This window comes from Gobio gobio, assembly GCF_949357685.1.
Source record: "Gobio gobio genome assembly, chromosome: 8".
NCBI lineage: Eukaryota > Metazoa > Chordata > Actinopteri > Cypriniformes > Gobionidae > Gobio > Gobio gobio.
Window position 1 is genome coordinate 46019006 of NC_137114.1, and position 24097 is coordinate 46043102.

General features: G+C 37.1%; 2 protein-coding genes across 3 annotated transcripts in view; both read left to right on the top strand.

Annotated features, from left to right (window-relative positions):
• The window catches only part of LOC307130545 (calpain-9), a 47220-nt gene extending 31168 nt beyond the window's left edge, over window positions 1–16052 (top strand). The window contains exons 10-20 of the mRNA XM_079823579.1: window positions 1528–1673; window positions 2335–2552; window positions 5742–5784; window positions 5888–5962; window positions 6043–6103; window positions 6349–6413; window positions 10258–10326; window positions 11253–11331; window positions 11645–11761; window positions 15438–15496; window positions 15750–16052. Of these exons, the coding sequence (XP_079679705.1) occupies window positions 1528–1673; window positions 2335–2552; window positions 5742–5784; window positions 5888–5962; window positions 6043–6103; window positions 6349–6413; window positions 10258–10326; window positions 11253–11331; window positions 11645–11761; window positions 15438–15496; window positions 15750–15776 (959 nt within the window). The 3' untranslated portion in view covers window positions 15777–16052. The remainder of the gene's footprint in view (window positions 1–1527; window positions 1674–2334; window positions 2553–5741; window positions 5785–5887; window positions 5963–6042; window positions 6104–6348; window positions 6414–10257; window positions 10327–11252; window positions 11332–11644; window positions 11762–15437; window positions 15497–15749) is intronic.
• Window positions 16053–19131: 3079 nt separating this feature from the next.
• Window positions 19132–24097, top strand: part of actn4 (actinin, alpha 4) — a 54298-nt gene continuing 49332 nt past the window's right edge. The window contains exon 1 of one of the 2 annotated variants that reach the window (XM_079822683.1): window positions 19132–19491. In XM_079822683.1, coding sequence (XP_079678809.1) covers window positions 19357–19491 — 135 coding nt within the window. In that variant the 5' untranslated portion in view covers window positions 19132–19356. The remainder of the gene's footprint in view (window positions 19492–24097) is intronic. The other variant, XM_079822682.1, reaches the window with a different exon arrangement.

A 24097-nucleotide genomic window follows, 5' to 3' on the forward strand; every position in this document is an offset into this window, starting at 1 on the left:
ACACACATGTTTGTTTTTGTGAAATGTGAGGACATTCCATAGGCGTAATGGTTTTTATACCGTACAAACCGTATTTTCTATCCCCTTACACTGCCCCTGCCCCTAAACCTACCCCTCACACACACACACACACACACTGCCCCTGCCCCTGCCCCTAAACCTACCCCTCACACACACACACACACACTGCCCCTGACCCTAAACCTAACCCTCACAGGAGACTGTGCAGTTCACTTTCTGTGAAAAAAACCTCATTCTGTGTGATTTATAAGCATTTTGAAAAGTGAGGACATGGGGAACGTCCTCATATTTCACCCTCTTTTTGTAATACCTTTGTCATACCCATGTCATTATACACATTTGTGTCCTGATATTTCACAAAAACATGCCCACACACACACACACACACACACACACACACACACACACACACACACACTCAAACACTTACTCTCTCACACACACACACACACTCACACACACACACACACACACACACACACACACACACACACACACACACACACACACACACACACACATACACACACACACACACCCTCACTCATACACACACACACACTCTCTCTTCCTCTTTCTCACACACACACACACACACACAAATTTCCAGGGGTGTCAACTGGTTATGGCCGGGTGTGGCGGCTGCTAAACCTTGGCTTCCTGGTCAGGTCAATGCAAAGACATTTTTCGTGCAGAATTTATGGAGTTATAATACTACGGCTAACATATAATTCATAATTGTTTAATTAAAGATAAAAACAAGTAAATTAAGGCGATCTGGTTATTATATTCGCGCTGCAAATCATATTCATTTATTTAAAAAAACTCAATGAGTTTGCATTGAACTTACTGACAGCTCCAGTGATTATAAAGGAGTGCTCTCTGTGTAATTTCATTCGCAATTTAAAGAAAAGTTTGTTTTTCATGAGACTTATATACTTCACACAAGATGGACAAAAAATGACAAAAAAAAAGATTTTTTTTAATGTTATAATAGTGATTTGATAATCTCTGACAATAAATCCAAAAGCAAAAAAACGTGAAAAAACTGTTAGGGAGTGGAAGTGCTCCTCTGCCGCCATCTACTGGTTATAGTGCTAATTTCAAATAAAAGTGTTTGTATTTCACCAAGTGTTAGTTTTCCTACACTGTGAAACTTTTAGTTTTACAAATTTGGACAATCTTTAAAGATTGAACACATTTTCTTTTGGCCATCACATTAAAAAATAACATTTACATTTTAATATTCAGACTTTTGAGCTTTGAAGTGCTGGAAAAAGTTGTGTTAATCACTTTAAAGTCTTATAACTGAGGTCTATAACTGTCTAAATTGCTGGGTTATGACCAAAGCTATTTGTGATTCATATTTGGACGCACCACATACACACTTCATCACGTCAAATTTGATCAGAGTTCGCCAAACCTTGGCTTTTGGTGAATTGAAGTATATGCAATGTCCTCCTCACTAATATAGGGAAACAAACGTGTGTGTGTGTGTGTGTGTAGGGCCGCCTCAGTTCAATCTGACCCTGTTGGAGGAGGACGACGACCCCAGTGACCCTGAACTAACGTGCTCATTCCTGTTGGCACTCATGCAGAAACACACTCGTCAGAAAGGAATGCTGTTCCCCGTCGGGCTGCACATATACAAGGTAACCCGTTTCTCACGTGCGTTTGAGGTGTGTAGTGTCGGACAAGCAAGCTGCAATCTCATTGGCCGGCTTTATGCCATTCCCGTGAGTCAAGATGCACGGCTTTATATCAGTCCACCGAGAAAAGGATGTTTACGGGTTCCCAGACTGCAATAAACACTTTGAATAAAGAACTATTCACTGTATAAATTTTTTTGTTTTAATGTTTTTGAAAGAAATGTCTTCTGCTCACCAAGGCTGCATTTATTTGATCAAAAATACAGTAAAAACAGTGAAATATTATTACAATTAAAAAAAAATATATATATTTGATTATATGTTCAAATGTAATGTATTCCTGTGATCAAAGCTGAATTTTCAGCATCATTACTCCAGTCTTCAGTGTCACATGATCCTTCAGAAATCAGTATAATATGATGATTTGCTGCTCAAGAAACATTTATGATTATTATGGTTTTAATATTTCACAATATTACTGTTCTTACTGTATTTTGATCAAATAAATGAAGATCTAGTGTGCAAAAGAGACTTTAAAACCAAACCTTTTTTTCCAGTAGTGGATATATTATATAAAAAGGAAATTTAGAGTTTCTGAGATCATTCCGGTATGATTTGAGTATATTAGTGATTGTGTGTCTGTGTCTGGTGTTTGTGTGATCAGGCGCGATCCGAGCGTGATTTCCTCTCCTCCCGGGACATGTCTCTGCTCAATCCGGTGCTCAGCACCATTAAAGACCATGGTTACGTCCCGCGACGGGAGCTTGTGTTGCGCAGTCGCCTGGCACCAGGTCATTACGTCATCATTCCCACCACTGCAGAGACCAATCAGGCGGGAGAATTCCTCCTGAGAGTCCTGACCGAGAAAGGAAACAACACCAAGTGAGTGATGCTCAGCCATATGCAAGAAAATCACAAGCGTGATCACTTAAATATCTCAATTCACAGCAGTGGGGTTAATAATGAACTCTCAAGAGCAAATTATCTGAGCTGTAGTGTTATTTTAGTATTATGTATATACTATTTTATTATTTATTAGTATTTTAAATTTGGTTTTGTTTAAAGGAACACGCCATTTTTTTTTTTTTAAATAGGCAATTTTCCAGCTCCCCTAGAGTTGAAAAGTTGAGATTTACCATTTGTGAATCCATTCAGCCGATCTCCGGGTCTGGCGGTAGCACTTTTAGCATAGCTTAGCATACATCATTGAATCTTATTAGACCGTTAGCATCTCGCTCAAAAAATGACCAAAGAGTTTCAATATTTTTCCTATTTCAAACTTGACTCTTCTGTAGGTACATCGTGTACTAAGACCGACGGAAAATGAAATGTTGTGATTTTCTAGGCCGATATGGCAGGAACTATTCTCTCATTCCTGCGTAATAATCAAGGAGCTTTGCTGCCGTACCATGAGTGCAGCAAAAAAATTGCTACTTTTCATTTCTTTGTTTTAACATACACTGAAATCAATTTGGCGTACAAACAATTTTCACTGCTAGTAAATTTCACAAACAATTATAACGAAACAGCAAGTAACACATTCAAATAAATGTGAACTTTTGAAGTAGAAAGACTGAATTAGTATTTTCCTTTAATTACATGAATGTTTCACCAATCATTATTACATATTCGGGTCTTTAGTGACCTGGATCTATATCTAACACGGACGGATCTCTACCTGCCGCGATAATATAAAACTCTCCTGATATTAAAATAACAATTACAGAAGAATAAAATAAAGCATGTTTTATTAGCTTTCGGAGCTTGGAAGGGTTCAGTTTGAGCAGATGTTTCACACCATCATCACTGTCCTCATCAGAGCTCATTTCCCAGTACATTCAGCATCTGCCTCATATTCACCATCTCACGCATGTTCTCAAAACCATCATTTTCAACATCTTCAAAATCAATATTTTGATCGCCGACAGCTTCTAATCCAGATCCACCATCAAGTGAGAGTGACAGTAATATTTGACTGCAGTACATCTCTAAGCCATTTCGAGTTTTGCTGATGATACTTCCTATTCTTTTGTTTTCTGCCTGTGGTAACTAAGGGCCCTATTTTAGCGATCTAAGCGCATGGTCTGAAGAGCACGGCGCAGGTGCACTTAGAGCGTGTCCAAATCCACTTTTAGTTTAACGACGGGAAAAAATCGGTCGGCACGCCCGGTGCATGGTCCAAAAGGGTTGTCTCTATTCTCTTTATGAGCCATGGTTGTGTTTTGGGCAAATATTTAATAAACCAATCAGAGTCTCATCTCCCATTCCCTTTAAAAGCCAGTTGTGCTCGCACCATAGAGGATTCACTAATTACATGGCGGAAAACCTAAAACGCTTCTCCAGAGACGAATCCTTTTCGTCTGCTGCACGTCCCTGTGTGTAATAAGCAGAGTGTACGCACGTTGTGTGCCCTTTAAAGGATTAGTTCACTTTAAAATAAACTTTTGCTGATAATTTACTCACCCCCATGTCATCCAAGATGTCCATGTCTTTCTTTCTGCAGTCGAAAAGAAATTAAGGTTTTTGATGAAAACATTCCAGGATTTTTCTCCATATAATGGACTTCAATGAGCTCCAAACGGTTCAAGGTCCAAATGACAGTTTCAGTGCTGCTTCAAAGGGCTTTAAACGATACCAGACGATGAATAAGGGTCTTATCTAGCGAAACAATCCGTTTCTGCTAGAAACTGAGCAGTATTTATGCTATTATTTTACCTCTTAACAGACGAACGTGATCATCTCTGAGCTCCGCCTTAACTTCTGCTAAGTGAGGTCAAAATACGAGCGTGGTCATAGATGTATACGTAGATGCCTCATTAGCGCTTTCACGTATCCATAGAATGAGGCATCTACGATCGATATATCTATGACCACGCTCGTATTTTGACCTCACTTAGCAGAAGTTATTGGCGGAGCATTATAATAGCATAAATACTGCTCGGTTTCTCGCAGAAACGAATAGTTTCGCTAGATAAGACCCTTATTCATCGTCTGGTATCTTTTAAAGCCCTTTGAAGCAGCACTGAAACTGTCATTTGGACCTCGAACCGTTTGGAGCCCATTGAAGTCCAATATATGGAGAAAAATCCTGGAATATTTTCATCAAAAACCTTCATTTCTTTTCGACTGCAGAAAGAAAGACATGGACATCTTGGATGACAGGGGGTGAGTAAATTATCAGCAAAAGTTAATTTAAAAGTGAACTAATCCTTTAAATAACACAAAAAATACTGCGCTGCCAATGGCGCAGTTGTTTTCAGTTCCTCAGAATAGCAACACGCCAACAATGCGCCTGAACACACCTCGTTTTCAGACCAGCACGCCCATGGGCGAACAAATGGGCTCAAGTCCATTTGTTGTTTAAACAACGTGGCGCTGGACGTGAAAAAGAGAACTGCGTCAGGATGAAACTAGCAGACACTTGCGCTGGGTGTATGATAGGATCCTAAGAGTGAAGCGTTACTTCATCATTGTGTATCAGACATTGCCACCTTGTGGAATAAAGGTGAATTGCACTTATTCAGTCATCAAAGATTCGATTATTGTTTTGCAGAAAAATGCACACTTACACACCTCGGGTCGTTAGCAACCCAATGCAATTTTTACAAAAAATGAATGGGAAAACAGGCATGAATGAGGAGGAGGGTCGTAAATGACATCCCGGGTCACTAAATTATGTTTTATCAATAAAGTTCGGGAGGAGCACGTTCAGATAATTAACACAAGTGGAGAGCACTCAGCTAATCATCAATAGAGGTGTATATATGTACGCAGCAATCTTACCTCCGTCCATTGACAGTTTATCAGCATCCCTCCACCACCCCTTCTCCACACTTTCATTTCTAACCACTTACATACACGGGGGGGTACTCTGGTAGTTCGGGCCAAGTTTGAGCTCGAAGCCCCAGGACAGCGCGCCAAACATGCTTAAATTTAAACTCGTGAAAGACCTGTGGTTAAACATACTCCAATAATCTTGCTTTTATTTACAACTTTGAAAAATATATTTTTTTACAGTGCAATAAATCACAGCATTGCCTAAATCTACTGTATATACGTGTGTGTTTGCAGAGCTGCTGAGAGACCAGGAATAGAAGCAAACTCACCTATACCGGTAAAACAGAGACGCTTATCTAGTTTCACTGCTTTGATCATTCATGATCACTGGGTTCATTGCTCATTTTTAATTATTTACGTATGTGTCCATGTGTGTGCAGCCGCTGTCTCCTCGTCTCGCAGGCCTGCCGTCTGTAAACGAAGCCAAAGAGCTCTTCTTGAAACACTGTGCCAAGGTAAAGCCCTGTTATTGTTCTTGACTTTTAGCATGTATTGTCATACGCGTACAGTGTGTTGATATGTGTTGTCTGTGTAGGGTTCTTACTGTAGGCCACTGGATCTGTACAACCTGCTGACTGAAGCCATCGCAAAGGGAGGTGAGAAGATGTTTATTCAAATGGTGCTTTTCATCCATACACTTCTTTATTTCTACATTTGCATTTCAATGCAAAACGCTCTGTGCAGGAGAAGTCGTGTTTACTGTTCCTCTCTAATACCGTTATAATGCAATTCTTTTCACTCGTTCTGCAAGCCAGTTGAAAGCCATACGGGAAGTGATGGGTTAACCGGTGAGGAAGTGAGTTACTCTGTTGATGTTGTTTCTTGTTTTCTGTCCGGTCAGTCTTTGCAGGTAGCGAGAAGAAGCTGAGTTTGGAGCAATGCAAGAGTTTTGTGGTGCTCATGGATGTATCCTGTAAATCTAGTGCACTTATTTTAGTTTTATTAATATTTAGGTTGTTTGTATTTTTAGTTGTCACGTTAATTTTTAGTCATTTCATTATGTTATTTTGTCATTTTATTCGTTTTTTTTATTTTTTATTATTTAATATTGGCATTTGAGTTGAATTGTTCTTTTACAGTTTTTCTCGATTGTTTACACACATTTTCTGAAAGCATGCCTCATACTCTCAGAACTCTACACACAAATAAAAAAACACACACACAATGGACAAAACCCCTCAATTCTCCAGCAAAATGAAACGTTACTTTCAAAACAATGTTATTTCTTCTCAAAATGGTATTTTGCTTTCAAATGACACACACAAACCATCATATGAATAGACATAAGAACCAGTTGAACACTGATGTGCTCAACGGAAAACACTACTTCTCCATTCATCCTAATGACTTAGGTCTTTTTTTGGTTCAGTGTTACACTTACTACAGACAGTAGATACATAAGTGTGTTGTAAAATATTGTTGGAGAATATTGTTAGAACACACAAATACACGGTAACAAATGTATTTTATTTTTCCCACAAAAACAATGTACACAGTGTACATCCCAACCAACGCAAAGTTGCCCATACAGTGGTCTACATACAAAACAACAAAATAATTGACTGTATACAGTTACAGTAAAAATAAAAAAACAATACTGCTCCAAAACAGAAGAGCTCACCTGTTGCCCTTTTATGCTAAAGCTCTTTTTGCTAATTGTAAAACTGTGTGACAGGTGTTTGCCCATGTGATGAGGCAGTGTGTTCCTTGTGAAAACAAGAGTTTCTCTGCATGTAAATTGTGCCAAATGCAGAGAATTGTGTGTAGTGTTTTGAAAAAAGTGTGTTTTAGAACTCTAATTTGAGCGTAAAGCAGGAATTGTGCTTGTAGTTTAGCAGAATTGGTTCAGGGGGCATGAGTTACATGTTGTGTTCATTGTGTCTCAAGTACCAGTATTTGTGTGTAAACAATTGAGAAAAACTGCAATTTCAGTTTGAGTTTTTATTTATTTCCAGTTAATAATTTTAGTGCTTTAACTTAAAAAGTTAGTTCACCCAAAAATGAAAATTACCCCATGATTTACTCACCCTCAAGCCATCCTATGATTGTATGATCCTATGATCAGTCACTCAGAGTTATATTAAAAAATATCCTGCCAGTGAACGGGACCTCAGATTTTGAAGCCCAAAAAAGTGCATCCATCCATCATAAAAGTAATCCATATGGCTCCGGTGGGTTAATAAAGGCCTTCTGAAGCAAAGCAATGCGTTTGTAAAATATCTATAATCACCGGCTTCCGGTAACGGCCGTACTCGAGTCGAGTTCCGGTGGAAGAGTGACCTCTGACCCGACGCATAGTGTATTAAACGCAAAAGCACTGAGGATAGAGCAAAACAAAACTCTGGTCACGAATTAGAAGTCTAAAACTATCCTTTTTAAAAAGAAATGTGGGAGGAGCTTGAGTTTGTTGCCCTATTTGTTTGAAGCGCGAGAGGTGTCTACTCTCACCTAAGCTTACGTGACTCAGTAGTATCCCATAATGCATTGTTCTGACTTGATCCTCCATTTCTAGTGAAATGAATAATATTCCGACGTTAAACCGAGGTCCTGGCTCTCTGTGGTCATTAAAAACTCAGGATGTCCTTCGATAAAGAGTAGGGGTGTAACCCCGGCATCCGGGCCAAATTTGCCCATTGGCCTCTGTCCATCATGGCCTCCTAATCATCCCCATATATATATATACACGATTGGCTTCATCACTCTTTCTCCTCTCCACCAATCAGCTGGTGTGTGGTTGGCGTTCTGGCACAATATGGCTGCCGTCGCATCATCCAGGTGGTGCTGCACATTGGTGGTGGATGAAGAGATTCTCCCCTTCTATGTACAGCGCTTTGAGTGCCTAGAAAAGTGCTATATAAATGTAACAAATTATTATTATATACAGTGGGGAGAACAAGTATTTGATACACTGCCGATTTTGCAGGTTTTCCTACTTACAAAGCATGTAGAAGTCTGTAATTTGTATCATAGGTACTCTTCAACTGTGAGAGACGGAATCTAAAACAAGAATCCAGAAAATCACATTGTATGATTTTTAAGTAATTTATTTGCCTTTTATTGCATGACATAAGTATTTGATCACCTACCAACCAGTAAGAATCCCGGCTCTCACAGACCTGTTAGTTTTTCTTTAAGAAGCCCTCCTGTTCTCCACTCATTACCTGTATTAACTGCACCTGTTTGAACTCATTACCTGTATAAAAGACACCTGTCCACACACTCAATCAAACAGACTCCAACCTCTCCACAATGGCCAAGACCAGAGAGCTGTGTAAGGACATCAGGGATACAATTGTAGACCTGCACAAGGCTGGGATGGGCTACAGGACAATAGGCAAGCAGATTGGTGAGAAGGCAACAACTGTTGGCGCAATTATTAGAAAATGGAAGAAGTTCAAGATGACGGTCAATCTCCCTCGGTCTGGGGCACCATGCAAGATCTCACCTCGTGGGGCATAAATGATCATGAGGAAGGTGAGGGATCAGCCCAGAACTACACGGCAGGACCTGGTCAATGACCTGAAGAGAGCTGGGACCACAGTCTCAAAGAAAACCATTAGTAACGTCATGGATTAAAATCCTGCAGCGCACGCAAGGTCCACCTGCTCAAGCCAATGCATGTCCCGGCCCGTCTGAAATTGCCAATGACCATCTGGATGATCCAGAGGAGGAATGGGAGAAGGTAATGTGGTCTGATGAGACAAAAATAGAGCTTTTTGGTCTAAACTCCACTCGCCGTGTTTGGAGGAAGAAGAAGGATGAGTACAACCCCAAGAACACCATCCCAACCGTGAAGCATGGAGGTGGAAACATCACTCTTTGGGGATGCTTTTCTGCAAAGGGGACAGGACGACTGCACCGTATTGAGGGGAGGATGGATGAGGCCATGTATCGCGAGATCTTGACCAACAACCTCATTCCCTCAGTAAGAGCATTGAAGATGGGTCGTGGCTGGGTCTTCCAGCATAACAATGACCCGAAACACACAGCCAGGGCAACTAAGGAGTGGCTCTGTAAGAAGCATCTCAAGGTCCTGGCGTGGCCTAGCCAGTCTCCAGACCTGAACCCAATAGAAAATCTTTGGAGGGAGCTGAAAGTCCGTATTGCCCAGCGACAGCCCCGAAACCTGAAGGATCTGGAGAAGGTCTGCATGGAGGTGTGGGCCAAAATCCCTGCTGTAGTGTGTGCAAACCTGGTCAAGAACTACAGGAAATGTATGATCTCTGTAATTGCAAACAAAGGTTTCCGTACCAAATATTAAGTCCTGCTTTTCTGATGTATCAAATACTTATGTCATGCAATAAAATACAAATTAATTACTTAAAAATCATACAAAGTAATTTTCTGGATTTTTGTTTCAGATTCCGTCACTCACAGTTGAAGAGTACCTATGATAAAAATTACAGACTTCTACATGCTTTGTAAGTGGGCAAACCTGCAAAATCGGCAGTGTATCAAATACTTGTTCTCACCACTGTAGAAGAGATTTCTTTCAAAAACATTAACAAATCTGAATTTTTCCAAACTTTTGACCAATAGTGTAGCATGGAGCAGTTCATTTCACATTCTATATCTAAGAATAGTACGTCGTGTATATATATATGTGATAGTACTCCATTCTCAGCATAGCCCATGTCTTATCTCAGTTGCCCCGGGCACATCTGGGTGTGTGAGGTATTTTATGGTGCAATTCAAAAGAATGTATAAGATTGGGTGGAGATTGGAATGTCACCTTAACTGCGCCAATCAGAGCCAAGGAATGGGTCGACTTGACTTGACAGAGTTCCAGGCATTGTGGGAAAAACTCAGGAAGTGGACGGTGAGGATATTTGCCTGTTTTAATGTATGTAGGGAGTGTTTGATTACGCTGAGGTGAAGGTGTGTGTATTCATGTCACATGACAAATGACATCATTGTAAGAAATTTTTTTTTAAATCACCTAAATTTTTTTATTATTTTATCTTTTACCTTAATGAACTATATGGTGAATTAGTGCCTGTCTACTTTTTCAGTGCCATTGGTTCCGGAAGTATTTTTTCCATTCATTTCTCCCATAGGAATTTCAAAAAAGTCTTTGTTAAAGAGTTATAAGCCATGAAGCAAGCCAATCAGAAACGAGGTGAATCACAACATTACAAACTTTGATTTGAAGCAAAAAAGTATTTGAAACTCAGACAAAAAGACAAAGGTAGAAAACTGTGAGCTTAATGGCTTTAGTGGGGGAAAGAACTACAATTCCCATGATGCATTGAGAACAGCATAATCAAATTAAAAATGATGGAGAAATATAAAATGCATATATATTTAAATATTTAAGTATTTTGAGAGCTTAGAAAAATCGACTTGGTTGCTGTGCTTCATGGGAGTGGGCGGAGCTAAAGGGATCTTTTGGTTCTCTGATTGGTGGAATTGTGCACAGCATCATGGGTAATGTAGTTTTTCACCAGGAATTCCGCTGTTAAACACTATTATGTTAAAACTAAGTTGAAATAATGTGGACTGACGGCTTCAACAGAAGCAAATACCATTGAATAACAACCTCGGAGCTCACAGTAAGGCTGTCTTTAAAGCTTTATAAGTTATCATTCAAAATCAATTTCCCTTTGGAGAAAATGAATGGAGATTTTACTTCCGGAAGCCGCTCTATTGCACTCTATTGCTTCAAGGAATGGATTAATATTCATTACTAGATCAAATAAAGACTGAATTTTGTGATTATTCACCCTTTTGTATGTGTTTTTGTAGGGTATTTTTATGTCATTTGACAAAAACAAGAACCAAACGCTGGATTATCAAGAAATCTCCCCCGCTCTGTCAGCAGCAGGTGAGACTTATGACACACACACACACACACACACATATATATGAGCAATGCAAGTATGAGCATGCACACACACACACCCTAATATGTAAATGCGATCATTGACGCAACAGATCGTTTATTGAGAATTAACACATATACACACACTCAGGCACATATTCTATTACTCAGACACTAGTGCAACGCTCTCCCACACACGTCATGCTGTAACACACCCAGCTTTCAGAAGAGAAACCTGTTCATTCATCTGTCGCGCTGAGAGGAATGTTGTGTGGGCTGATCGGGTTGATCTGTGCTCGTCTGCTCTGGTCTACAGGCATACAGGTGGATGAGTTCATACTGCAGCTCATCGGCCTGCGCTACACGGAGCCAGATATGACCGTCAGCTTCCCGGGATTCCTCTTCCTGCTCATGAAACTGGACAGCATGATGCGTAAGACGGCAAAAGTTTGAACGCACAAATCAAAGTCAAATTATTTGTAACATTAATTGCAAAATACTGTTTGGAGATAGTTCACCTAAAAATGCATTTTATCCCTTTACAAATGTTTATTTATTACATGGAACACAATTTCCATGTAATTTAATCCATGTAATATAATTTTTGAATAATATGGTCATTATGTGAAAAAAACAGGTATTCCTCAAAAGACAGGTATTCCTCAAAAATTCAAGACATATGGGTTTGGAGCATCATGATGACTTTATAGGGCTACTCATTTAATGGTAAACTGTTCCTTTTAAATATACATTCATTCAATGTACATAAATGTACATACAAACAAGAAAATATTATTCAGTCTTTTCCAAATTCCAAGTTTCCATACATAGTTGCGAATTTAACTTGTGCGCAAAATTTTAATATTGCATAAAACATAAAGTGAACAGGCCAAAAGCAACGTTTCCATCCCATGTGTTCAAGAGAACAAAATCGCCACTTCCTGGGAAAATGGCGCAAAAGATCTGCAATAAAAATGGAAGTTGCTGCAATCGACGAACACTGTAAAAAAAATAGTTGAGCTAACTTAAAATAATAAGGCAACTTATCGCATTACATTTTTTAAGTTAACTCAACTAATCCAATCCAGTTAAAATCAACTTAAATACTTTGTTGACTTTAACTGGAGCGAATTAGTTGAGTTAACTTAAAAAGTAAAGTGCGATAGGTTGCCTTCATTTTTCAAGTTGGCTCAATTTGTGTTTTTTTACTTCTTTGACAAGACATTTTGAGTTCTAAAGATTACGTGGTACTCATTAGATCAACAAAACTATTTAAGTTGACTTTAACTGGAGCGAATTAGTTGAGTTCACTTAAAAAATTGAATGCGATAAGTCGCCTTATTTTTCAAGTTAGTTCAATCTAAACCAACATTTGAGATGCTGCGATGCGATTGGTCCGCTGGTTAGTTCTGTTATCCAATCACAGCCTCTGTTGAGGCAAAGTCACGAGAGAATTCCATGGCGCATCGAGGGATTTATTCGGTAAACGCATTTCCGTCATAGTTTATGCAGAAGTCTTCTTATTGGATAAAAAATATATCTGCCTCAATTGAGCTCATACACATTTTAGGATTTATGTCATTTCCATCCAGCTATTTTTCCCTCCACAATATCCCAAAATGTGCATAACAATAGGTGTATGGAAACATAACTAGTGTTGCTTGCTGTAATTAATTGTGAAATTTACTAGCAATTGAGTGAAAATTGTTTCTGCACTTTCATAAGAAACACAACATTTAAAAAAAAAATCTAAGCGTTTATATAAAATAAAAATGGCATCGGCTATTTGCACTGTGTAAATAGCAACTAGATTCTATTTATATTATTAAGTGAAAATATCATATTTTCTCAGCAGAGATTTTAGTTACACTATGTAAAAATAATATGTTATGTAATGTTAATTATAGTTAAATGCTATTATACTTATAAATAGTGGCAGATACTATTTTCACCTCAGTGATGTTGTACGTTAAACAGTATGCAATAATAACAAAGTGTAAATTATTATATTTGTTAAAATTATTAAATGGATGGCACCTTATTGGGGCAATAAAAGCCCTCCCTACACCTCCCCCTAACCGATAAACACTTTATTTGCACTTTTCTAATATTTTGTGATGGGAAAAGGGATTAGAGTGAGTTCAGCAAAAGGCGGATTCAAACATGGGTTGATTTGCGTCAAAACCTTACCCCTAAACTACTGCTGCTGTTGACAATCCAGCTTCTTCCTTAATTTTGTAATTTCATTCGTCAGTGGGCGAAGTTAGTGTAAATAGCTTCTGCCAACAAGGCGGGATATTTACAAGGTCTTTGCGCGCTGAGTCCAAAATTTTTCATATTCGTCATCCGGTGGCTCTGAATTGTTAAAACCCCTCTCAAAATGCTTGCTATGGATGCGAAAAACGCATTCGATCAGAATTATTTTATGATGGACGAAGGTTTCGGAGGCAGCGTGTAAACGTGATTGACACAATGTGTGGTCATGCACTGAACAAAATTATAAAAGCAACACTTTTGTTTTTGCCCCCATCTTTCATGAGCTGAACTCAAAGATCTAAGACTTTTTCTATGGACACAAAATGTCTATTTCTCTCAAATATTGTTCACAAATCTGTGTTAGTGAGCACTTCTCCTTTGCCGAGATAATCCACTTCACAGGTGTGGCATCTCAAGATGCTGATTAGACAGCGTGATTATTGCACAGGGGGGTTTGGGCCAGGGGGGTCCGAAAACCAGTCAGTATCTGGTGTCACCACCATTTGCCTCACGCAGTGCAACACATCTCATTCATTCTCAATCATCCCCCCCAATATAGTCAAACTGTACATTTTCGAGTGGCCTTTTATTGTGGCCAGCCTAAGGCACACCTGTGCAATAATCACGCCGTCTAATCAGCATCTTGAGATGCCACACCTGTGAGGGGGATGAATTATCTCGGCAAAGGAGAAGTGCTCACTAACACAGATTTGTGAACAATATTTGAGAGAAATAGGCTTTTTGTGTACATAGAAAAAGTCTTAGATCTTTGAGTTCAGCTCATGAAAGATTGGGGCGAAAACAAAAGTGTTGCATTTATAATTTTGTTCAGTGCATTTATTTTTTTACGCGAGAAAATTTCAGACGAGAATTTCGGACTCAATGCGTGCAAGGACCTTTCCTCATTTTCCATGCATAATATCAGAAAAAGAAGTTTGAAAAGAAGATAAAATAGTAAATATACTGTTTAGAACACCTAAAAAGTATTTGGACTCTACTTAAAGGGATAGTTCACCCAAAAAGGAAAATTAGCCCATGATTTACTCACTCTCAAGCCATCCTAGGTGTATATGACTTTCTTCTTTCAGACGAACACAATCAGAGTTTTATTAAAAATATCCTGGCTCTTCCAAGCTTTATAATGGCAGTGACTGTTGGGTTATTTTTGAAGTCCATAAAAAGTGCATCTATCCATCATATAACTGCTCCACACGGCTAAAGACCTTCTGAAGTGAAGCGATGTGTTTGTGTAAGAGAAATATCCATATTCAAAACTTTATAAAGTAAATTATCTAGCTTCCGGTGAATCACCTTCCATATTCAACTTGCGGAAAAAGTGTAGCGCCTCTCGCAGTTCAAAATGCTTACGTCTGACGACATTGCACACCGGTTACGATCGCTTAAGCATTTTGAACTGTGAGAGGTACACTTTTTACACTTTTTCCACCAGGACATTTTTTTTTTTTTTTTTTAGATTTATTATGATAGGACAGTAGGTAGACAGGAAGCGAAGTGGGAGAGAGAGAGAGGGGGACGGGATCGGGAAAGGTCCACGAGCCGGGATTCGAACTCGGGTCGCCCGAAGCGCAACAGCACTACATGTCAGCACACTGCCCACGAGGCTATTGGTGCCGACCCAGGACATTTTTAATATTACTCAGATTGTATTCATCTGATAGAAGAAGGTCATATAAACCTAGGATGGTTTGAGGGGGAGTAAATCATGGGATGATTTTCATTTTTGGGTGAACTATCCCTTTAAGAATAAGCCACACTTAAAAGTGTCCAATACCTTTACCTTTACAATACCATCACTGTTGTTTGTTTGTTTGTGTGGTTGTCTTTGTTTTCAGGCAAGTTTCAATCCTTTGATATGACAGGCATGGGAATGATTTCAGTGAACTGCAGACAGGTAAAAACATGAAACACATGAGAGCGTTGAGCATCTTCTCACACACACACACACTCAATATTTCATCCTCTGAACCTCTTTGATCTGCGACCTGTCTGATCCAAGCTTCTTAATTCTTCTTAACCATCTTTCTGCAACATGACTGACAGTTATTACGTGAGTCAGAGATGAATTTATCATCTTGTGAAAAATGTGATTCATTTACTGTGCGCCAAATGAATATTTATGTGTTTTTTTCTTTCGCTCTTTGTAGTTTCTGCACATGACCATGTACAACTGATTCCAGACCAGCTACAGGAAACAACACACACACATCACCGTTCTTTATAAATGAATCGTTCCAGGACTGGTACACACAGATATTATGCAAAACTACTGTATATATGTCACTGCACAGCACCTAGAGAGCAAACATGATTTTAATGCTTCTAGTTGACACGTGTCACTTAATGAATTTGTTAAATTTGAAAATAAATAAATTTGAATTTGTCACTTAAAATAAATTCTATGAAAATTGGTGTAAGTTTTCTTTTGCAATAATATAATAAAAAATTTGAAAAATTATAGTATTATTTTATTGTTATTTATTAATAATAAGAATGTATTTTTTTTAAATAAGTTATTGCATTTAATAATAATTGAAAGTTTAATAATAAATTAAACAAATAATTTATAAATGTACATTGTTATTTATAATTACTTTCCAAAATATTTAAATATAATTATACACATATTTAGATTTACAAATATTATACATATTACACATATTATATAAAATATATTTATATAATATAATATTTTAATTTACATTAAGTTTTACATTAAGTTTTTAAATTTTGGAAATCAATTATATTTTAATTATATATATATATATATATATATATATATATATATATATATATATATATATATATATATATATATATATATATATATATATATATATATATATATATATATATATATATATATATATATATATATATATATATAATTAAAATATAATTGATTTCCAAAATATTAAATATAATTATATACACATAAATAATGATGCAAATAATAAATATATATTCCGAAACATATATTAGATCTCATTGCTTTAAAGTCAGCATGAAATGTAAGTTGTGATAAGTAAATTCATGTAAATTATATATGTCATTATATATTTATGAATTATATTGTATTATTATATTATATTTATTTTTTTATCATAATTTTATTGATATATAAATTAAAATATATTTGATTGAAATTCAAATTTAATTGATATCCAAAATATTAAACATAATTACACATAAAATAATTATGCAAATAATAAAGATATATTCTGACACATATTATATATCTCATTGCTTTAAAGTCAGCATGAAATGTAATTTGCTTTTTTTGTGACGTTTATCCGAGCGAAACGGCTTCTCAAACAAGAACAAATGTATAGGGCGGGGCTTGATTTTGTATATGGAGAATTGATTGGATCGTTGGATGGCTATGGTTTGCTATTGGTCGATCACATGTGAGTGACAGCTTTAGAAGGGAAGTTATTTTCATTAAAGATTACAAGGCACATAAATAAATAAAAAATAGTGCTATGCACAGATAAATCATTTATAATAAATACCACAATATTCCATATAATACGGGAATTGTCCATTTTGATTTCATGCTGACTTTAAACGAAACTCAATGATCTTTGAATGCGTTGTTCCTCTTTCTCTGGGGACATGTTCTGTTAATATTTATGACAGTGAGAACTTTTGAGAGCACACATGACTGGGAAATATGCCTGATAATGAAATATGTGTGGATGGGATCAGTTCAGGAATCTTACATAAGCTTTGGGTCTGTAAAATGTCCCAGCTATGATTTTGACATGCTTTTGCTGCCACTGCTGCTTTGAATTGCAAAACAGTTAATGATTCAAATAAGCAACTGATTTGTATTTGGATATTTCAGATAATAGAAGAGATTACCCATAAATAAAGACCAATATCAATCATTGGGGGTGTGTATGAGTTGATGCAGTTTAATACTCGGGATTTGGGTATTATAAACAATGTAAACAACAGCGTATTGTCGATGCGCTCATCTGTCTGGTGTTGACCCACTTCACGTCCCCTTTGACAGACTCCATGAAATTTTAATGTTAGGTTTAAGCAGCTTATACTGCCAGAGCCAGACCAGTTTAACCACAGTAAAAACAATAAATTCTTCCCCAAACAATGTGTGTTATTAGAACTGCACATAGTGGAATTTAAATGAAGGTTAGAAAAACAGCACAACCGGCTGGTGAGTGTTTCGTGGAAAGTGTATGAATAATAGATTCACTCTTTCTGTTTGTGTGAGTGTGTAAAGTTAGAAGATGCAGGTTACACTGATGCACGAGCCAGAAATAAGTGTCCCTACATTTACATTTTCTAAGCCCCTTTTAATTAAATGTACATATAGTAGTAAATATAATAATATACACATTATATAAAATATAATATAATAACATATTATATCAAATACATTTATATAATGTAAGTCATATTTTAATTTACATCAAAATACTTAAATAAATTAAATATATATATGAATATAAAATATGTAAATAAATGATATACTATATATATAATTTACAGGGAAATATTTAAATAAATTATAACATTTATATACATGTATATATTTATATATATATATATATATATATATATATATATATATATATATATATATATATATATATATATATATATATATATATATATATATAAATATATATATAGAGAGAGAGATTATATATATGTGTGTGTGTGTATATGTGTGCATTTATATAATAGACAAATTATAATTTTAAATTATATATAATTATTTCAATTAAATTATCAATAAAATGTATATATATATATATATATATATATATATATATATATATATATATATATATATATATATATATATATATATAACATTTATACTGAAATACTTAAATTATATATAACATTTATATTTTATATGCATGTATTATATATATATATATATATATATATATATATATATATATATATATATATTAGATAAATAAATAAATAAATAATATATGTGTGTGTGTAAAGTATGAATATGTAAATAAATAAATTATATATATACAATAAAATATTAAGTAAATTATACCTAATATACATATTTATATACATGTATAAAATTTATATAATTTATTTATTTACACACACACACACACACACACACACACACACACACACACACACACACACACACACACACACACACACACACACACACACACACACACACACACACACACACACACACACACACACACACATATATATATATACACACATATATTTAAAAATAATTAGCCTATATATAAATCGATCCAATTTCCATTCCATGTAATTTATTTATTTAAAAATGCCCTTTATTTATTTATTTTTTTAAATAAATAAATGTCTTTTCAGAAAACCTTAATAGATTTCGGGTTTTGAACTCCACTGTGAATATTTCCATATAACATGCACAAATTCACATTTTCTTAAAATACTATTGTCCAATCGCAGGAGCCCACCCAGCTCGTGGGCAGAGCTAAAATCGGATATCTTCTGAATAAGTAAACCCCTCTTTTAAATATTCATGAGTTTCCCGGGCCTACTACCTCCTCCTCAGTGGGAGCGGCGCGTCTCTCCTACTCCATTTTTTGTCAGAAGGGTGGAGGAACGCACTTTCGGCGCGGATACTGACAGTCCACGCAGCGGATACTTCACACCGAGCAACAAAGACTTCGAGAGCGAATACTGCCGTCTGATTCCTTCTCGTAATCGGTTAGGAACAGTCGATTCGGTGCCCTTAGGGTTTGTGACATGGTAGATTATCACGCTACTAGTAATCAAGCACATTATTCGTACGGCGGTCAACAGCAGACCCACATGGAGCAGGAGAGCGATTGGGACCGGGACCTTCTACTGGACCCGGCCTGGGAGAAACAGCAGAGGAAGGTAAGAGGTTCTGACGGCTTCGGAAAAGCTCGGGGGCCGCCGCAGGGGCCTGTATTACGAGCGCGGGGCGAGATATGTGTGTGTGTGTGTATAACACGTTGTAGTCACGCATAGTGTGTCTTATTATCACCAGACGGCTTTTTTACGCGCTTAGAACAGCGGCGCGCTTCGAATGTTACGCGGGTTTCGAATGTTACAATGTTTCAGTCGTGTGTGTGTGTGTGTGTGTGTGCGCGCGCGCGTGTGTGTGTGCGTGAGTGAGTGATACATTGTAACGGCTGAACCTGTTTTACTAGAGCGAGTTTCATTCGTGAGCCTCTGTTCTTTCTCAAAGCGAGACTCGTAGTTACAGCCAGACATCCGGATTTAAAATGGCAGTAGCTGTAGATATCACAGCACAGAAGCTTAAAATAGCTGCTGAAATGGTGTTTCTGGAGTTTATCTGCTGTTCTGGAGAGGAAAGATAAGCTAACAAGAAGAAAAAATGAACATGAGGCGCGTTTGCGTTTTTTTTTAGTTCACCCCTTTTCCATCACTGGTGTTTTTAATGCTTATGAATTTTAGTCAGGAATGCTCAGGGTTTGAATGACTTTTTTTGGGGAGGTGTGTGTCGTTTGGGCCGAAGACAGGCTTGACCGATTTGCCGCCTTGTGTGTGACAGACAGGATTTCGGATAGAGTTTGAGACCGGAAGGTCAAAGTTTGATTGGACAAATAATCAATTATTAACTCACCTGGGCCCCTTAAGCAAATGCACACAGAAATATATCACATATATATAGACACAGTCACTGGCCTACAGACCCCAGAGGTATGAGGGACCCATAACTGGGGCATTTATTTGATGAATTCGAGTGAAGGAGGAGATTGACTGAATTCTTGTGCACCCCTCCCCCTTTTGTACTTGTTTTGTTACACTTGTGAGGCCAAATTTCAATGTCTGGTTTCTAGAAAGCATTGGCTGTGCGATATATGCAGTAGCCTATAGTCCTCACTTCACCAAACTGCCAGAGTCTATTGCTATCATATCCCTGTCAGATATCAGTGAAATATGTCGTCTCTTTGACAGAACTTTTTTTTTTTTTTTTTTTACCCAGTCATAAAGGATAAATCTGGTTGGTTGACATTTTTGGAAGGTGGAGTTTTAGAGAGCGGTCTTGTGGTTGAGGAATGGGGTTGAGCTAATTAATCATTTTTTAGTATTGCATACTAACATACTGCTCTTACTAGTAGTATGCAAAATATGCACAGTATGCATAGAACACCCAGTTCACTTACTACTATTAGGCCTGTCTCAATATATCGATATATCGCACTATATGTACATGACCTCAATCATTTTTTGTGATGCAATATATAGACCATTATGTTTACATGATAATGAATATCACCTACATTTTACTCGATTGTGCTGTAATCTAGTATGATTTCCGTGACGGAGGCGAAAGTGTTTCTCGGGCAGTTCCTTCATACACAGAGCGGTTATCGACAGGTGAAAAAAAAGGCGCCATTTGAGGCGTTATAGTGTTTTCCTGACAACTATTTTTGAAGAATGAGCCCAAATGGACTCGATTTCAAAGCCGCAATCCCCTCTTCCGGTGCACCATTCATATGACGAGTATTAAAGCTGTTTCACAAGGGAAAATGTTTATTTACTATTTCTTCAATTTTTTTATTTAGGATATGTTTTTTTAATCTTAATTTCCATGATCTAAAGAATTATAAGGTTGTCATTTGAAAGTGTGTAGGTCTACTTGCATTATTATGCTGTTATATTAGTATTTTATATTCAGTGGCATAAAATAGTCTTAAAATGACAATAATACCGTTCATCGCAATTATTTCTGGGAACGATATATCGTGACACAAAAAGTAGTTATCGTGACAGGCCTAACTACTCTTGCCAAAATGTGCAGGATACAAAAGAGCACAGTGCATGGAAGACTGTATCCAAAAATACAATTCACTTTGCAGTTTGACATGACCTTGTCTAAGGCCATGTCCACACGTTTGAAAACGCATCTTTTTCTCTCCGTTTTGGCCTTCCGTCCACACGGAGACGGTGTTTTTAAGTCAACGAAAAGGTATCTTTTTGAAATCGCCAAAGCGGATGAATTTGAAAACGGCGTCGTAGTGCGGACTGTGAAGACGGAGGTATTTGAAAACGATGACACATGTTTAGTCATGTGACGCATATTGTACCAGTAGATATTAGGGGTGTAACGGTACACAAAACAGACGGTTCGGGACGTACCTCGGTTTTGAAGTTACGGTTCAGTACAGCAGTTTCACAAAATTGCTTTTTATTTATTTTTATTCAACAGTGGTTTACTGAAAAATAAATTGTGTCTGTCCTTAAATTAATTCAGTTATAACTAACAGTTTCTTAAAGATAATGCTGTAAACTACATAGGGAGCCCTACTTACACATTGCTATAATATTAAAGGTTAACAACAGAGACCAAACTATTAGCCTAATTTCAGTTGCGATTTATTTTTAGATATAATAATCAACACTCATAAGCTTCAGTTTTTGCATTAACTTCTAAATCTAAATATAATTTTTTTTTAAATTTAATCATTTATACACAGTGGCTGTCCTTTTCATGACAGATTTATTTAAACATACTAACATCACTAACAGGTTAAGTAGAATATAATGATAGGCTAATATAGTTTATATATTTAGTGAAAGAGTGGACACTGAATGACTTCTGAGGTAAATGTGATGCTACGTGACATTGTTTACAAGCTGTTTTATTGACGTCTTTCCGTGGTAGAAACACAGATTGAGCGATTACACCACATATTATACATTTCAGTAAGTTGTATCCTCAACATACCTAAGAGATTCTTTAGGAAGAGATGATCGCGTTCACTCGCACAGCGCGCTGCCGCTTGAAGTTGAACTGAAGCGTCTATACAGTCACGTCACATTAAAGAGCGTCAAAACGGCATTTATTGTTTGAATTTCGTGATAAAATGGACTGAATACTTAATATGATTTTGTGGGAATTCTGATTGAAGTGTGTCCGCGCTTAAAACAAGCCGACTGTTAAAGATTGCATTCGGAAACCGTTAGGTACACATGTGCACTGTACCGAAAGCCCTGTACCGAAACGGTTCTATACAAATATACAAATACGTGTACCGTTAAACCCCTAATAGATATGTATGTTTATACCGCTATTGTGCCTGTTATGTGCTATTCACTTTCACACAGTTGCTAAAATATGTTACTTTGCACACTTCATATCACAGTCCTGCAAGGATGACAGAAAATGTATGAAAATAATGATGTCTGTATCATCTCAGTGAGCTTTTATGAGGTTTTACGCATGCGCAGTAAGTTGAATTTGGCGCTCACTGACGTTTCAGTGTGGATGAGAAACTTTTGGAAAACGTTAGTGTGGACGGAGAGTGTTTTGAAACGAAAACTCAGTTTTCAAATCTATCCCGATTAATGTAGACGTAGCCTAAGTGTTTTAAAATCTTAAATACCAAAAGATATTGTTATGGTGTTATTAGGGGTGCACGATATATCGGCCACCATATCGGTATCGGACAATATTGTTATGGTTATCGGCCCGATAAGAAAATTTGGCCGCTCTATGAAAGCCGATAAATAAGCGCACTGTTCGCTACGATGGTTTTGAATCGGACAATATAAAAAGTTATCGGTTTTCAAATATAAAGAGTTATATCGGTTGTCGGCTTAATTATTATAAGTGTGTAATTTCTGCTCTACTAGTGAAAATAATTGCTGTTATCAAACAAGTTTCCCACTCCGATTATCTGTTATTGGTTAGACAATCAGATCCCACCCTAAATGCATACCCCCAACCAAACATTTTCAGTGCGCACTTCTCCTTTAAGAGCAGTATATGATTCTAAATCTAAGATTTGTGCATGTTTCTGTACTGGATGTTTAGTGAATGTCACCCCATTCTCGATTCATCATTGGTCGTAAAGTGACATCTCGGCACTGGAATTTCTATTGCCTGTTTATGTGGATGGATATTACACACAGACCAAAGTTCACTTGTGATTACCAAACCAATGCATCCTTTTATAAATCCCCACACTGATTTTCATTACAGTCTCCATGCACCGCTGCCTATTCCGCTTGACCGAAACAAGGCGTGTGGAATTATACCGAAGTCATCCCCTTATTCGTGACAGACGTGAAATTACTCCCCAGCAAATGCCAAACGCCCTGTGACCGGCTATGACTTGCCTCTCTGCTCCACCCAAAATGTCTAAAAGGTCATTGAAGTGTTTCAGTCTCCATTGAACAGCTTGTTTGGGCAGATATGAATTCACATAAGACGCAGTGATTGAAGTGTCTTGGTTCTTGTTGTGTAGATAAGCACATATAAATCCAGTAGTGTATGATGAGAGATTGAACCAGCAGCACAGTTTGTGTCCTACAGGACCGGTTGTTTTGCAATATTTTCAGACTTGCGTCTAGTGTGGCATTGCAAATGATATCTAGAATAAAAGAGCACTGTAACTTCAAATGTACATTATCAGACGGGCTTTTTAAGGAAGTTGTCGGTAGTCGTTTCATGGTAGTGTATATAGAAGGGATGCCCGATATATTGGCC